At 31.3% G+C, this 18,624-nt stretch overlaps 1 protein-coding gene across 5 annotated transcripts in view; it reads right to left on the reverse strand.

The window, feature by feature from the left end:
- Nucleotides 1-4,500: 4,500 nt before the first annotated feature.
- The window catches only part of LOC145260535 (uncharacterized), a 452,053-nt gene continuing 437,929 nt past the window's right edge, over nt 4,501-18,624 (reverse strand). For 4 of the 5 annotated variants that reach the window (XM_080118741.1, XM_080118746.1, XM_080118745.1 and 1 more), the window contains one exon: nt 17,303-17,746. In XM_080118741.1, the coding sequence (XP_079974867.1) occupies nt 17,676-17,746 (71 nt within the window). In that variant the 3' untranslated portion in view covers nt 17,303-17,675. Of the gene's footprint in view, nt 4,576-17,302; nt 17,747-18,624 lie in introns of those variants that run through there. The other variant, XM_080118742.1, reaches the window with a different exon arrangement.

Genomic DNA, 18,624 nt, shown 5'->3' on the forward strand with positions numbered 1-18,624 from the left:
AATGATCAGAAATGATACGTTAATAACAAACTCTTATTTTTCACTAAATCTGGGAAGTGAAAAGGGGCGAATGTGAGGTTCATACCTTTGTCCACAACGTTGGTGCCTAAATCAAGCTCACAGATTTGATATGCTTTAAACATGGCTGCATGATTTCATCGCCAGAGTGGGTGACCAATTTTAATATTAAGTAGAATTTGATCAGATAGACACTAACTTCATAATTTTGAATGTATCCGCAAAATTTAGCATCATTTCACAGATCAATAATTTTGTCAATTCTTATTGAAATGTTACATAGTAAGGACCCTATGTCAATTGCGATTAAGTTAGCTAGTGTGAATTTTGACAAGGATCATACTGAGTACATAACACATATCTGCAAAAGAGAATCATTCCCAGAAATAAGTGACCTAAAGTTGAGATAGGGAACAACAGGACAAAACAGAGTTATATGATGAATTACATCACGTTTTTAGAGCTGAGAGAAACAAAGGTTTCGAAATCAGTCTCTCTGTGGAAGCCGTGCAAACTTTGATAATTGCTAAGTGTGAGATGTTACTTTGATGTCACTGTCTCTATGTCACTCATTTCAGATAATTTCGAAGGTTAAATAAATAAGTAAATAATTGGTTGGGTTCTCTCCACCTTGGGGAGAACTCTAAGCGAGCATCTCTTTGTATTACTTTCTGCATGAAAAGGAAGCTAATTGTATAGCAACCGCAGATGGAACAGTAATGATGAAAAGAAGTGACAATAAGAAATCACATATACAATGTGTGTGTGTGTATATATATATATATATATGTGTGTGTGTATATATATATGTATGTGTGTGTGTGTGTATATATATGTGTGTGTGTGTGTGTATATATATGTGTGTGTGTGTGTATATATATGTGTGTGTATATATATGTGTGTGTATATATATGTGTGTGTATATATATGTGTGTGTGTGTGTGTGTGTGTGTGTGTGTGTGTATATATATATATGTGTGTGTGTGTGTACAAAGACTTATTTTGTTATTAAAAAATGTTACAGAAAAACTTGAATTTTCACAGAATTTTCATAGAAAAAAAGAATTTAACTTTAATGTTTTGTTCAGTTTCAGAATGAACTCGACTCTGTCCGCCTCTATATTCTAACATTGATGAACTCTAGCAGAGAATCACTTCTGCACTGGATAATATTACTGGGGATTTGCTATAGCATGCTTGGAAAGAGTTTAACTACAGACTTAATGTGCGACATGTCAAATACCGAACATTTATGAAATTGGTTGGACCTATAGTTTCAATTTCATTGAGCTAGGCTTAGTAAGTCTTCAAGATAATTGCTTTTAAAAAACACCTTGTATATACAGACGTATGTATACCATCTGCTTACATGGGCAACTCATGTTATGACAATCTTGGTATTTTTCGTCCTTCCCTTGCAGCAAGAGGTGTCACAAGACTGGAATATGGTAAAATTAAGCCAGCACATGAGAGGAAATGCACTCTGACCCCTTTTGAAATTATCTGAGTAGCCCTGTCAGCATTCCATGGTGAGGGCACTTCAGACAGTTAAAAGCCAACTCTTTCTCAAAGTGGAAGATAAGGCCTGGGAGGGTGAACCTTCTAGCTGAACAGAATACCACAGTGATAGACAAAAAAAAAAGCTATTAATATCAATATGGTGCAATCTGTGAAAGTGACTGTCGAGGACATTTCCTCAACCTCAACTGGTATCCTAGTCATATGAAAGGAGGAGACAATTTTGATCTACGATGCTACACGAGAATTAGTTTGCTTTGTGAAGAGACTTTGTTGTCACAGAATTGCACCAGGGCTCATACACTGTTTATATTTCGCTTGTGGGTTCTACAAGTTCCTTGGACATTATGTTATATCATGCCATTTAGGTTCTTTAGACACTGTGTTGTGTTGTTTCTGTTTTCCCTTTCTCCCAAACTTTATGGTGGCATAAGTGTTCATTTAGAGGTGTTCCGACATACATTGAAAGTTAAGTTACAATATCATTAGGAACATATCTTCATTGTAACAAGAAGACGTCTTTTGGTGTATTATATGAAAAATGCTGAAAAGAAGAAAAAATTATATGTACGCTATGACAGAGTTTGCACTAATATTCAGATAAAAATCATAGAATTATGTGAGTAATTTGATTGTTCATATATAATCATTTCTGATTATATAAAGAAAACAAAAAACACAAATATGTTGATTTTCTATTGAGCGTGAACGATTCCTTTCTAGCAAGAGTTGTCTTATTTGCTGTTTTCTCCCTTTCCTTAAACACTTAAAATGGTTCCATTTGGCATGTCTTTTACTTGTACAACAGAATCATATATATATATATATATATATATATATATATATATATATATATATATTACACACACACACACACACACACACACACACACACAACTTTGATAAGAAAGAAATAGATTTGTTTTTATATATGTTATATAAAAATAAATCTATTTCTTGTCAAAACCATCTGTGTGTGTGTGTGTGTGTATTATAAATGTATACACACAGATGGTCTTTATCAGAGTGGAAGGTTTAAATCAATATGTGAAAGATGTTTAGTTGTTTTTTGTTTTTTTTTTCAAACATAGAGGGGTGGTCACTTTTATGAAAAATAAAAACATCTAAACATTGACAAATTCTCTCATACTTTTAACATCTGCAATATAACTTTTTTTTTTTTTTTAAAGATATTTATCTTCTTTCTTTTTTCTGTGAATTTAGTTTTTTAATAATTCAAGCAAACATAATCACTATGTGTCTTGATAGATTTAAAAAAAAATTTAATTGTCAACTGAAGTCAACTATTAATTCCAGGATTAATATTACTGCAAACAGTTGACAACTTATAACTACATTTAATTTCATCCGACAAACCCAACGAATGTTCAAGTTGATTTGAACACAAGAAATTGCAAATCACAAATAGAATTTTTTTTCCCACTGACGATTCATAAAATCGGTTCAATATTTAGAAAATGTTAATTTCAAAAATAAAAGACAAATGGAAATTTACAGCAGGTAAGTTTGGTCACAGATACAAGTAACTTATGTATGCTTCAGCTTCTGACAAAAATATGTTCAAAATAATTTTGTTTAAACTTTTTCTTTCCGGTTAAATAATATTTAAATAATTTCTCACCTTCATGCGATTTAGTCACTGTTCATGAAAAGTGGATGTATATACTAATAATACTTTAAATTTTTTAATATTTAAAAAGGGAGAAAATTCTCTTGCCAAATTTTATTGATCAGCTAAGATTATCTGCCCCTGCAACTGATCAGATGACAGCAAAACAAGAAAATTCAATAGATGACACTTATGACGTTGACTCAGCATCAGATGGAACCTCATTTTATAGTAATTCTTCTTCTTGTAAATTATTAACAAATCATTTAATATTGTTGATCTAGATTGTGATCGTTTTCATCAAATTATTTGTTTTTAATCACATCACAACAGTCTATAAACAGAATTTTGATAGAATTACATCAACAATCAATAACGAAGGTTGTTGGAAAATAAAGATTTATTCTGATCAGAAGATTGCATGAAGCACGAAACATACATAAAGAAAACAACCAATAACATTTATTTATGTTGATTTATCATATATATATATATACGCATATATATATATATATGTATATATAAAAATATGCATGCGAGTGTGTTTATTTAAAAATGTACAGTAAAAAGGTTAGAAATGAACCTTGTTTACTCAGTGTCGAACAACAGAATTTGGAAGGCTTCCAAGTTCAGCACTGAAAAATAGCATCCTGTTTTTCTTCACTTTCTTGAAATTCAGAAACTTTTGCAGGTTTATTTCTAACGCCTTACTGTACCTTTTTGAGTAAATTGGATGAACCGCTAATTGAGCACTCTGGTCAATTTTTCTTTAAAAAACCTGGATATTCTATAAATATGAAGAGTTTGAATGCAAGACGAGATAAATTCAGTTTATTCAAGTTGAGAAATTAGACTAAACAAAAGCATTTTAATTTAGAATGTAAAAAAGTAGGCATATATCATATATAAAAAAATTAAAAAGGTTTTGAGGGTGGGAGAATGATGAACTGAAAATCTTTTGGGTCATTTTATTTTTAAACACCATTTATTATGTTTTGTATTGAAACTCTTCACATTATAGAAGACATCTCATCTGCAGAGTCAAACAGTTTTCTTCAAGGTCGAAAGTTAACAATAGTCTGTACAGAGTTATTTCATTTTAAATTTTTTTCTTAAAATTTTCTTAAGACAAAAAAAATAAAAAAAGCATGCTTTTTGTAAAAAATATGAAAGGACAAATGTACAAATAGAGAGAGAGAGAGAGAGAGAGAGTGTGTGTGTGTGTGTGACAGAAAACAAAACATCTCTAAATAATTTTGTTCAATCAAACATGAACAAGAGAAAAAGAGAGGAGGAGGGGCTGAGATGAAGGAAAGAGGGCAGTTAAGTCTTACGCTACTGTAGCTAGGACGATCAGTACGAAGACAGGAACTTGACTGAACATCACACTTTGCTGAATTTGAGACCAGCTGAAAAGTAATTATAAAATACTTTGTTCAAATTTTCAGAGTAAAATAGAGAAATAAAGATCAAACAAATTATTACAATGCAGAATTAGAAAAAAAAAAGAAAAGATTTTAATAGAAAAAATAAAAATATGAAAAATGAATAGAAAAATGAAAAAAATATTTAAAAAAAGTAAAAATTTGAAAAAATTATTTTTAATTTGATCAGTTTACAGTTTGTATTTTGGATGACATTTCCATGGTAACTAGCAATTTCATATCCAATGGTTTTTAATTTATATTTGCACATTTTAACTTCATAGTTTTTAATAAAATTGATTTGAAATACTTTTTTCAAGAACATAGTCTGATCTGCTTCAATTGATTATGGCAACACAGAATTAAATATTGAGGTTGTAGTAACCAAGCTATAATGTACAACTCACAAAAAGTTTGTATTACTTATATATATATATATATATATATATATATATATATATATATATATATGATAATAAATGGATAAAACAGATCCAACGATATAAATTTAAAAAAAAAAAAAAAAAAGCAAGATCCAATGACTCAACATTTCACTTGTTCTGTGGGCTTTTTCAAGAGCAAAAAAATAGGTAAAAATGGTGCATGACCATTTTTACCTATTTTCTTTGCTCTTGAAAAAGCCCACGAAACAGTTGGACAAAACATTGAGTAATTAGGTCTTGGTTTTTAAATTTATATAAATATATATATATATATAAAATAAAAAAGGAAAACAAACGAAAATTGTTTATATTTTAATCACATTTTGTCTTTATTTGAAGATGTTCTCGAGATAACCAAATTAACTAAATATATAGAAATCAATTTGAATTTTTCAAATCAGTTATTTTGAGAAAACCTTGGGGGGGGGGTAATTGTTCTTTTTTTGTTTTTTCATTGTTAGACTTATTTCTATAATTATCATTATATATATTTTTTTTATGGAATAAGATTGACAAAGAATTCTATTGATCTAATGCTCTCATGAGTATTGACTTTCCCTTTCCAATTGATCAAAGAAAATTTGCAACTGTTAAAGCTCTGAATAAAATTAGAATTGCCAATAACAATACAGCATTAAAAAATGACCATGTATTTAAGAACTAAAGTCACAAGGATATTACAATCAATATTGCTGAACAATATAGTGATATCATATTACAAATAGTGATATCATTACTAAGAGTTTATACTTGCTTCTTGAACGGTGTTGGTACAGTACCCGAGTATGTCGATTTCCATCTTTATCTAGCTTCTACAACTTTAGAGCTAATGCAAAAAAATTATTTGGGAAATTTTGTAGAAAAAATATGTTACTTAGTATTTGCATAAGAGAGTATGCAACTATGAATGTATTTTGTGTATTGCTTTTATTCACAAAACGTTAGAAATTATGATTTGCTATGAACTAATGCAAATATCTTTTATATCTAGAAAAAAGGTCACTTAGTTTAAAAATGTATTTATATTATGCGTTTTTTGTTATGCTAATTTTTTTAAATTTATCGAACACGAATTCAGTTAAAAATAAATCTTTTAGAATTACGCAAGATTTAGACTCGCACATTACCATCTTAAAAACTGCCTTAGTAATGTATACTCTACCTATTCCTCCTTTTGTCAACCAATCACATTTTAGAGAAAAATTCCCAAAGCATCATAACTTTTAAATAGTATATAAATTATTCCTTAAAAATGGCCAAGAACAGCCAAAAGTGATTACATGAATCAAAATTAAATGAGTAAAAAACAATTTGGAATGGCATTGGAAAGATAAAAAAACATTTTTGGAGAATATAACACAAAGAAAGAAAAAAAAAAAGACTGAAGACATCCTTGTTAGACTTATTAAACAAAACCTGTTTAAAGAAAATGCCGAATTTTAAATGTCCACATAACATATTTCGATCTGATTGCCTCAGACAACTGATTTTTTTCCTTATCATTAACTCATATCCTCAAATGGCTTTTGGCCTTGATGATTACTTAGTATATATAAAAAAGACCCAACCCTTACTTTATATTGAAAAAAAAAAAAAAAAAAAAAAAAAGAAAGACCCCAAAAACTGTTGTATATTCTCGTTTAAAAAAATAAACTAGAAATAAGAATAAAAAGATGAAGGAGAAATGGTTAGTTTTAAAAATAAAATGTGACAACAGGAGAATTAATTCAGTGGTCTAAGGAAATTGCAGATGGAAATAACACACCACTTAATAAATCCCGGGCCTAATCAATAAAAAAACTTTTTTTTTTGAAAAATTCGACTTTATTCCTTGATATAGTCTCCTAAGCTGATACACCGATTCCAATGTTCCTTTAACAATTTAATGCCTTTTTTTGTAGAATGATTTGTGTTTGACATTAAAGTACACCTCGGGTTCCAATATTATTTCTTGGAGACAAATTTCTTTCTTTGGAACATTCTAAGGGTCAGATCTAAAGAATCGTGTGGAAACAATTCATGTAGTTTTATTATTGTTGGGATCTGCTAACAATAAGATGCATTGTCTTTAGTAAAAAAAACGCATTTTGCTTCTTCAGTTGTATTTGTTTTTTGACAATGTCTTCGTTTAAATGCACCAACAATGCTGAATAATATTGATAGTTCTTTTTTAAAACAACAGATGAACAAAATAGCTTGTGCATTCCAAAACACAAAAGGCCAAAACCTTGCCTGCAAATATTTGCATTTTTGGTCACTTTTGACACCTGTTGCTGTCGACACAGCTGTTGATTTAACTCTGGGAGGAAGTGGTGGATCAACGTTTCATTCATTGTGTCATATCCACCGATACATAAATTTATTTTTTGTTGCAGTAAACACTGAATTAACATTGTTTTTAATACACAATGATTGGACAACTGCCAAATTTGGCCAACTTGGGTATTCAGCATCATTTGTATCTTTAGGACCACATTTAAAGTCAGTATGACCCTTCTTAACCATTATTTCCGATAGCGCAGAGCTTGAATAACACTTGTCAAGTTTGTTTTTTGTGTAAACAGTATTCAGAAAACAATGCTTTATCAATACACAAAACTCAGATTTTTCCGTCATTTTCAAAAATTTTAACAGTAGCTTCACATAATTTGTAAACTTATGAATCCAATTGAATTCAAATTTTGACACTTGCCAATTGAAGCATAGTAATATTAAGTACCAACCATTCATATGGCAAGTTTTTTTTTTTTTTTTACATGGGGGTCACCACTTATCAAGGCCCGAAGGCCACTCAGGGATAAGGGTTATTGCATGTACAGTAATCAATGAGATAGTGTTGTAGTAATCATTAGTATTGGGGGTTTTGATAGAGTGTCTTACTTAAGGGGGGGGGGTTGTCAGGAGTTTGTTTATGTTGGACTTGAAGACGTCCAAGTTGTAGTCAGGTGGGAAACAGGCAAGCGGCAGAGAGTTCCACTGGCGTGCAGTTCTAAGAAAGAAGCTTTGCTCATGGAATCTACGTTTAGATTTAGGCACAGATAAAGAATGGGGAAAATTATTGACAGTAGTTTCAGCCAGATGGGTGTTTCTCGTGAAAGATTGGCGAGGGGGGACAAGGGATTGGAGCTCAGACGAGCACCTGCCATGGAAATAGCGATAAAACAAAGACAGGCTTGCAACGTCTCTTCTGTGGGAGAGAGGTTGCAAGGAAGAGAAAAGGGCATCCCCCACTAAACCACAAAGTCTATTTTGTACTTTGTCAAGGCAGGATAGGCTGTTTTTAGCAGCTCCTGCCCAGATGTGGCAGCAGTACTCCATCCTTGGACGTACTTGGCTTTTATACAGATAGAGAATTGCATCATTAGTGACATATCTTCTGGAGCGGTAGAAGGATCCCACCATTTTCCCAGCGTCCCTGGCAACAGATTTGATGTACGTGTTCAATTTCAGATCAGGAGTAAAGGTCAAACCCAGAAGCTTGTCCAAGATGAGAGCCATCCATTTCAATTGATGCCAGATGGGGATCAGAGCGTTGATGATGTAAAGATAGAAGCTTGGTTTTGGATGCATTTAAAGTGACCAGCCACCTCTTCCCCCATTGTACCACATGCTCGAGATCAGAGGAGAGAGAATTAGAGAGAACTTTGTCATTTACAGCCTTTGATGTGTTGCCATAGATGGTTGTGCCATCAGCATAGATGTCAACGAATGATTTAAGTATGTGTTTTGCGAGATCATTGATGTAAATCAGGAAGAGAATTGGGCCCAGGATGGACCCTGGGGGACTCCAGCATTAATACTGTGGGCCTCTGATTTCTGCCCATCAACCACTACTCTTATGAACCTATCGGAGAGAAATGATTTAATGATTGAGAAAACATTTCCAGTAATACCGTAGCTGGAAATATTGTGAAGTAGGCCCTTATGCCATACCTTATCGAAGGCCTTCTTCGATATGTCAAGAGATTCACTAATCCTGTGTGATATAACGGTTAGCACATCTGCTGTAGATCTTGCAGAGTGGAAACCATATTGCATGTCACTAAGAAGGTTGTTTCTGTTGAGGTGGTTGACTACTTCTTTATTTAATATGGATTCCAACAACTTACTCATGACACACAGGAGACTTATTGGTCTATACTGAGAGGGAGATGACTTTTCACCTGAATTCTTAAATACAGGGAATACTGATGAGTTTTTCCAGGGTGTTGGAAAGTACTTCTCCTTAAGGCAACGCTTAAACAGTTTTGTAAGTATGGGGGCAAGTTCTAGTGTGAAAATTTGAATCTACCATGGATATTTATTTATGGTGCCGTCTAGATATCAGGCCCAGGAGTTACTGAGTCATGTGTTATTGTGGAATTCATATTGCCATTTAAAATTCTATGTTTATAAAACTCTAGTTTGTATTGAGCACTTTAGTCATAAATAATGTTCGCTTCAGTTTCTTCCCTCACAATAATTATTCTGGCAATGAAGATTACAATGGAGTTAATTTTAAATAATGACAAAAAAAAAAACCCCTGAAAATCTAAGAGACATAAACATTACGTTTTGAGCTTTTAATGTAAAAATTCAAACTAAATTAGCATTAATGATTTCTAGGCATCTCTACAGATAATGCCAACATATAAACTGTTGGTTTCCTCACAACCAAGACTTGACTTTGATAGAATCAGTGTAAGCGAAATTATTTATAAGTATATTTTCTCTTTGAATAAAAATTTTAATACTTGCACTATTCAATCAAATATATTATTACTTTATTACTGTATAATAACTTATAACTAATTTGAATAACTAATAATTTTTTCACAGCTTCATGGACAAATTTATGCTGATATTCCTGGGCAGTACCAGATCAGGTTAGTTAGTACATGTGTATATACATATAGGAGATGGTAATTTTGATACCAAATAATCAAAACATACCCATGAAAGTGTCACTTTTGCACATCTTTATATATATATATATATGTAATATACTGAGTTTGTGTAATTCAGTAAATTTTCATATACCAATAGGCTTTAAGCCAAAAAAAGCTGACTAAGGATTAAGCTACAAAATTATTACATTTCATAATTGAGCATTAATATACTGCATACTTATATTAAATGGGCTTTTCCGTAACCAAAACCAAGGTAAATGTTTCTCGCATGTTTTTTCCCATTAGGGACCCCCCCCCTCTTTTTTCTTTCTATTCAAAAAAATGCTACATTGCCAAAAGTGTGTTTATTCATAAAGTCTGAAGAAATGCTGGTTTTTGAAAATTTTCAAACGATATAATGCTTGAAATTGTCAAACTGGACATTGAAACAATTTTAACATAAAATGAAATACACTTTTTGTTGCCATCAACACCTTGTATTGAAGTTTGATTTTGCACACACAGTTTGTGTGTGTGTATATATATATATACACACACACACACACACACACACACACACACTAGCCGTACACACTACTCTGCCAAGTGTTGCTGTGCCCCATTTTGGTGAAATGGAAAATATCCCAAAATGAGAAAATGCATGTTTCTTATATGCTTACTTTCCCAGTATACGATTTTCTGGTTTGCTGACTCTTGAACATGCAACATAAATTGTCATGTGAGAAACAATCAGTGTGTAGATGTAAGCCACACAATTGTAAAGATTGTCCTTGAGCTTTGTTGATTGTTATTGCAAGCAGCAATCGAATTAAGAATTGCAATTTCCTAAAATGAAATGATGTATTCGGTGGAATTATAGAAATACATAGAATGAAGACATCTTCATCTTTGAAAGGTCCTGTCAAGATTGTTGCTTCTATGATGTTGTCTATGTGGTTTATATTTTGCAACATAATTGGTACGGCAATTTTCAATTACAGTACATAGTGGTATCCCTGGCAAGTCTAGTGAATTCAAACATTCTGTTGGATAATTAACCACTTCATCTGCTTCCAATATAGTGTTGACGGACTTGTATGTGACTACCTCACTTGGAATTTTAATCTGAATAAAATCATTAAGTTCATGGACATCTTTGTTTTGAGCTGCAAGAATAGCTCGTTCACTCAGTCAACTGGAATTCTTATTTGAATATCTGAAAAAAACTTTTTTTACCAACTCTTTTTGATGCAACTAAATTGCATAAGTTATAAGGCAATGATATTCGCCCTTAACTTAGATCAGCCGACACTTTTCTGTTCCAAATTTTCCACAATTGATGTGAAAATTTCTGTGGATCGAGCGTTCTGCAACTGGACATGCATACTTTGAGTTAAGTATAATATCTTCACATGGCGCCAAAAAGTAGAATATTTGAGGCAAACATTTATTTCATCTGCTAGTGTTGATTGAGGAATTACAGGTAATGTTTGTCTGAAATCTCTTGCAAGCAATATTACTGCATTCCCAAATGGTCCGACATTGCCACGCAAATCTTGCAAGGATTGATCAAGAGCCTCAAGTGATTTTTTGTGTGCCATTGTGCATTCATCCCAAACAATAAGTTTGCATTTCTGCAATACTTTCTCCATGCTGGATGTTTGGAAAAATTGAATCTTTAATAGTAATTTCAAAGCAGAATGAGCAGTTTTTCCACCTGGTAGTAAGATCACAGCTATTCTGCATGAAGCAAGAGCTAAGGCTATGTTATTTTGTGATGTGATGTGCCAAAATCAGTTTAATTAGAAAGGTTTTACCAGTTCCTCCTGGTGCTGTTCTAATTAGCAGTAATTTTCAAATAAAGTAATTTAGGTGACTAAAACAGATTTAGCTATGTTGTGACAATGCCTTATTCGCAGTAAGTAAATTAGGTGACTAAAATAGGATAAGGGATTAGAGAGGAATAGATAGAGAGGAAGATAGAAAAAAGATAAAAAGGTAAATAGAGCAAGAGAGGAAAATAGAGTAAGAGAGAAAGACAGATAGATAGAGGGATTGAGAGATAGAGGGATTGAGAGATAGAGGGATTGAGAGATAGAGGGATTGAGAGATAGAGGGATTGAGAGATAGAGGGATTGAGAGATAGAGGGATTGAGAGATAGAGGGATTGAGAGATAGAGGGATTGAGAGATAGAGACAGAGAGAGACAGGAAAGGAGAGAAAAGAGAGAGGAGTAGCAAGATATATATAGAGAGAGGGGGAGCGAGATATAGGGGAGTAAGAGAGAGAAAGGGGCTCAAAGAGATATGAAGAGGGTAATAGAGAGAGAGGAAAAGAGAGAGAAAGAGATGGATAGAGAGAAAGAGAGAGGAAAAGAAACAGGTGAATTACACTTCACTGTTTTTGTCCTCGATCAGTGGAGGAGAAATCCTTGCAGACTGAGGCAATATTAATTTTTTGTTACTATCCAGAGTATCTCTTGTTTAGGAGCTGGATTTTCCGCACATTAAAACCCGACCGGTATTTGTGTAGAATTTGAACTAGACGTAACTAACTGGCTGTTCAGCTTAGCTTGAAACATGACATTAACCGCCAGCTTTTGCGGAGCGTCACTGATTATCAAAGCGTAACAATGCTACTTAAGGAAAATACTGAAGAAAACATGTAAATATAATAAAAATCACCAGAAAAAAAAAATATAGCAAAATTAAAAAAAAATAAAAACGACCTACCGTAACAATTTCTGCTTTATTTTTGTAACAAATTTTTTTATTATTATATGATAGTTATAAGAATAAACCATATTAGTATAAAACGAAATAGTAAAACAATCACTGAGAAACTAATGACAAAAAAAACAAAAACAATTTTTGTCGCGTTCAAAATGATCACCTTTTGACAAATAGAAACGATTTTGAAAAAACAATTTTCTTTTAATATTGTAATATTGTTTAATCTTAAATATATAAAAACACTTTGATTAGATAAAAATGCTATTGCAATCGGTTCAGTAGTTTTTTTAGGTTATTGGTTACGAACAGACATATATGTATATGACAGGTACATGTCTGATAAAATTTTCTCTTTTCGTTATTTGCTTAATTGTTGTCTTGACTCAGCAAGCTAGTTTCCAAGTGGTAATTATTAAAGTATGGATCTGGGAGTTCTTTTTTTCAGCCATTATATGTTATGGAAGTGCAGATGAATATATAGGCTTCAAGCTGGAAGAGTGGATTTAGATGAAAAACTATTCCCAGTTTGAAACCTAAGATATCATGTTGATTTGAACTTCTGTAATACTATAAATAAATATTACACTCTTAGTATTAAATAATTGAGCACTGTTGGATTTCTAACAAATGAAAATAAGAATTATACATATTAACCATCTGCATAAATAAAATCAATGTTTTGCTTATCAGACAAGTTTCAAATCGGTTTAAATGATTATGGATATGCAAATTAGTGTCCTCATTTTGGTTTCATAACAAATGTTAGATCACAGTAACCTGTCTTTCGTGTGTGTGTGTGTGTGTTTTGTGTGTGTATGTGCTGAAGCCATTCAGTATCTATTCCTATCTCAGGTAAGCTGTGACACAAGGAAGGTCAAATTAATGCAAGGGGTTAAGCACCTTTCAAAAGGTTAGGTTCATTTAAAATAGTCTTCATCTCTTCAGCATACACACGGTTTTGAGAGACAGCAAAGAAACAACCAAATATGAGCACAGTTACTACACTTTGGTCCAGTTCTTTAAAATATTTTACCTCTTGTTACTGTAAAAGATCATACAACTTTATTCAAACAGCCATGTACCTCTGCCCCAACAGGACAGTTCTGTGGAGGGAATCTAACCGTTCGACCATAATATGATTTCATGCTATCCAATCTGTAACATTATGTGATCTCTTATTTTATTATTATTCAGAAATTTGGTTTATATCACTTAACACCTGATGACCTAAAGAAGGTTTCATTGGCTGAAAGTTTGCTATATTAGCTGTTAAAGATTATGTGGTAATTAAAATATTGTTTTTATATCCAATGTATAATAATAAAGTTATCTTGTTAGATGTTCAAGTGACACCCAAATAGGTCTTGTATATGGATACTCAATCCGAATTTTTTGCTTTTTCTTTCACTATGTTATTGAAGCAAATATTTTGCTTTCGTCTTTTTCTGAAAATGTTTATTCCAGCTAAGAAAACTTAGAGTAGAGTATCTTTTATTCTATTTATTTTCCTTACTCACCAAAAACAGATTAAAAAAGGAAATTATTGTGTGCATTTAAACTTAATCCTATCCTTTGAGTTCTTCAAAAAACAAAGTCACCAAAAATTAATTTTTATTCCTTCATAAAATCAGTTTTTTTATTTTTATTTTTTTTCCATTTATTCCAGGTGGTAGAGCTAGTTTTTAATAATATTGATTAACTGTCATATATTTCATCTTATATAACTTTTAATAAGTTTATTCGGAGTATTTAAATGTCTTAGGTTATAATTACTTGCCTGTGTTAAACTTATTAATTTGACAGGTACAAGCTACACAAGGTTAAGGAAATACTAATTAAAAGATGTTTTTCTTTTTAAATGGAATTTCATGAAAGACAATTCCTTATTAAAAAATAGAAATATGTTTTTAAAAAATCATTAAATAAAAATCAAGAGGAATCTTAGAAAAAGGTAATTTATTTGTAATCATTTAACTTAAAAAAAAAAAATGCTTTTTAAAAGTCTTAATTTAAAAGTAAGTTAAAAAAAGGCAATGATATAACTACTTAAGCACATGCAGAAAAACGTATTAGGGAAAATATTAAGAATGATCAATAATTATACAGTAAACATTTACACAAGCTAAATTTTAGATGGATCCTTTCTGATGTTGAACAGTATATGATATCCAGAGCAACTTGATTATATTGATTGGTTATATATTGGCTATTTGTTGCTTTAAAAAGATTTCTGTGTTTGAATAAAATCAATGGATGCATAAAAAAGTTACAATTAGATGAGATTGGTAAAAAAAAATGTTTCAATTTTTTTATTTGAATTTTGTTTATTCTTTTCATTCATGCATGTTTTTGTGTTTGGGTTCCGAGTCTGAAAGTATTATTTGAGATTTGATTTTTTTATTAAGATGGAAAAATATTTTTGTCCAAGAATAATTGTAGGTACAATTGCTTTATTATAGTTTGCGGTATTGTTAGCCTAAGTTTTGTGGTCTTTTTACTTGTTTTATACAATGTTCTTGTTGGATGATTATAAGTCATAGTGATAATGTTCCTTGAATAATTCTTTTTTTTTTGTTAATGCAATTTCATGTATTGCTTTTTAATTATTTTAATGGTTTATAAACAAACAAACTTAAAAGCAACAACATTGGAGGCTAGGTTAGATTGTATTATGGCATATCAACACTATTTGTATTATATAATGGAAAAACATAACATCTGTTGTGTACAACCTAAGACAAATTGCCATTTTATGAAAGGCTGCAGAGAAAATGAGAATTCATACTTTCCCCTAACAGTACTTTGGGGCAAATGACAAGATATAGTAAAATTTTGCCACTAGTGTTTATGGATGTTTGGTGCAAGCGAAGACACAAGATTATAGGAATATTCTAATACAAAACCGTTGGATGAAATTTTTACTCAAGAAAAAATTGTTTGATCTTGGTATAGAGTTTTGTTTTCTATTCAACTCCGGAAAAAGAGATAATAAAAATAAAAAACTAATTTAGGAAAAAGAGTTATTTTTAAGAGAATCAAAGTTAGAGGTGAGTCATCTGCAAAACCAGCCAATTCTTCTCTCCAATTATAAAGAAGCATGCAAAAGCAGGAATTCGTGAGATAAGAAAGTGTGAAATTATGTGTACATTCTTTTTGGTGAAGAAAAAAGAAAATTATATATATATATATATATATATATATATATATATATACACCCACACACACACACATAGAAATGATGAAAAACTATTACCAACACACACACATTTCAACAAGAAGCCTCAAAAGCAAACTGGATTATTAGTGTGTGTGTGTGTGTGTATGAGTGAGTATGTGTATATAAAAATTACACCGCAGTCTCCAGTGGTCCAACAATTTAGATTGCAACAGCAGTAATTTGCTAAGAAAAGGTTCATGCTAAAAGTTGACTTTTACAATCATCAAGCAACTGAATCAGACCAGGTTCAAAAGACATTCATAGAGTCGGCTCAGCAGATAATCAGAAAATTAATGAAGTTGGTAAAAAAAAAAAAGAAAAAAAAAAGACTTACTCTCCTCTCAGAAGTTAAAGAAAAAAGAATTAAATATCTGCTTAGGAAAGACAGTTTATCTTTTTCACAATTAATTTTTTCTATCAAATATATCTGAAGAAGCCAGTTAATGCATTTGAAATAGACCATTATTTAAACACTTTTTGTTTTTAGTTTCTGCATATCAATAGCACTCTTCATACTTTACATTAAGCTCTCTACTTGAATATACCCTGCTAAGGACTTAAAGATCATCCAATATTTATTCACCCCAACCTGGATCTACTGATATATATATATATATATGGTACAGAGGATATTTGTTTTTAACTTTCACTTGTTAATCTTTATTTTCTTTTTACTTTGGCAGACATGTCTTTATTAAACAGTATCTATATTCCAATTCTTTTAAGAATGAATGATTATAGATCATTTTTTGAACATCCATAATTTTGGAAGAGACATGAATTCACTTTAAAATATTATCCAGTAAAATCAACAGAACAAATCATGACAAACTTGATAGACAAAAATATGTTTAAATTCTATAAATGATTTATCTAAAAGCTGTCTAAAAAAAACTCTTGCAACTATCTATATATATTTTTAGTGTTTACTGGCTTGATTTTGGAGGCTTTTTAAAAAATTTTTTAAGAGATTCAACTGGTTAAAAATAGATTGACGAAATACTTTTTTTGCCTTGTGCCAGTCTAAATAAAGTATTCTTTGAAACATGTATGATCCAGAGTGTAAGGCTTCTTACTTTTGAAACTTAATTTAAATGCCATTTTAAACCCATATACAAATATAAAAAAAAAAAATGGCAAATAGAGTTGTATAACATCATGATTTAATGTCAATTTCAGAGCAAAATCACAAAGCACACGTTTCTGGGATAATTCAAAGCATATTGGCCCACTTAATAATCTCTCCAAAAGTCAAGACAAAATGATCATTGATCTGAACTATATAAAGGATTTTTTTTCTTATCACACAAACTGCCAGCATTTATCTTTTTATTGCATCAAATTAGAAATTAAATTGTCTGACAATTGCTAAAATCCACTTCATGCATGAAACCGTTAGTATCAAGTGATTTTTGGAGCTTTGTGTCACATAAAAAAACACAAATTTATATATTTTGTTGAGTTGTAGAATTTAAATACATAGATATGTGCAAGCACAATGATGTATAAAACACATGCCAAATTCGTAGGTCAATTACTCGACATGCATCTGACTCAAAATGCGCAAAATTAAAGAAAAAATAATGCAATTTGAAACAAAAACTGCAGAACATTTGACTGTTTCAATACAGCAACGACACATGCACTTCAGCAGTTTTTGCAACAGTTTTTGGTGCTAAATGCAGAAAGCTAAATATATTTCAACAATTGTAGAAAATATCAAGCAAGACCCAATAGGTTTTCCATTTGGTCTGATTTCCTTTTCATTTTACAAGAATCGAATGGGCCGAAGAGGCGGGTGATATTTCCTTTGATGGCAACGTCTTCATTGTAACGTTGTCATTATTGCTTTGGAATCAACTGCGATCAAATCTAGATGTAGAGAATTTTTCAGGGCTGGAAATGATAAGAGAAAGTATACTTCATCTGGACTCTTTCCAGAACTTGGACAGATAGTAAAACATATAGAAGTTATAAACAAAAATAAATAAACAAGGGAAATAGTACAGATAAAGAAATTAAGTGCTAGAGATGGAGTTAGATGGAGGGAGAGAAAAAAGGCAGAAAAGAGAATAGAATTCAGTAAAAAAGAGAAGCAAATTGAGATATAGAGAGATGGCATGATTTACAGAGATGGAGACTTCAAGCATTCGACCATAAAAACAGTGTTTTTAAGGGCAAACTTCCAAACAAATGTAATCACAAGTGTGGGTTAAAGAATTGAAACTTCTTTCAGTTTTTACTTAAATGTTGATTCACAATGAATATCTGATCTATGTAATCAAAACTCAGGTTTAAATTAAGAAAACTGACCAGAAACTTCCTTGGCTTTATATTTGTTCTGATATTTCAGTTTAGTTTTTTTTCTTTCGTTGATCAGTGAATAAATCTTTCTAGACTGAGGTAAATTTTATTTTTCTTCTAATCTAGATTGACCTTTATTGAGAACTGGATGTTCTCATTAAAAACCAACTTTGTGTCGAATGCTGCTCTCATGGGGAGGTAAATAGCGATGAAGAAGGAAAATAGATTGAAAAATAGTTACTTCATATATCCAGTAGAACATCCAAAATTATCATAGGTAAACATTTACTAGATTTTGTCATATCTTGTATATTCTTCTGTTTCACTGGTTAAGTATGACAAATATTGCACCATGTTCTTAAAAAAATTCAGTTGATTTCATGGATTCCATACTTAATCCTATTTTCTATTTTGTTTAGGGTTATTTCAGGAGGAAGGAGTTATTCTAATTAGAGTAAGAAGTTTTCTCA

This window comes from Euprymna scolopes, chromosome 36, assembly GCF_053919585.1.
Source record: "Euprymna scolopes isolate OS-2025 chromosome 36, ASM5391958v1, whole genome shotgun sequence".
Lineage (NCBI taxonomy): Eukaryota > Metazoa > Mollusca > Cephalopoda > Sepiida > Sepiolidae > Euprymna > Euprymna scolopes.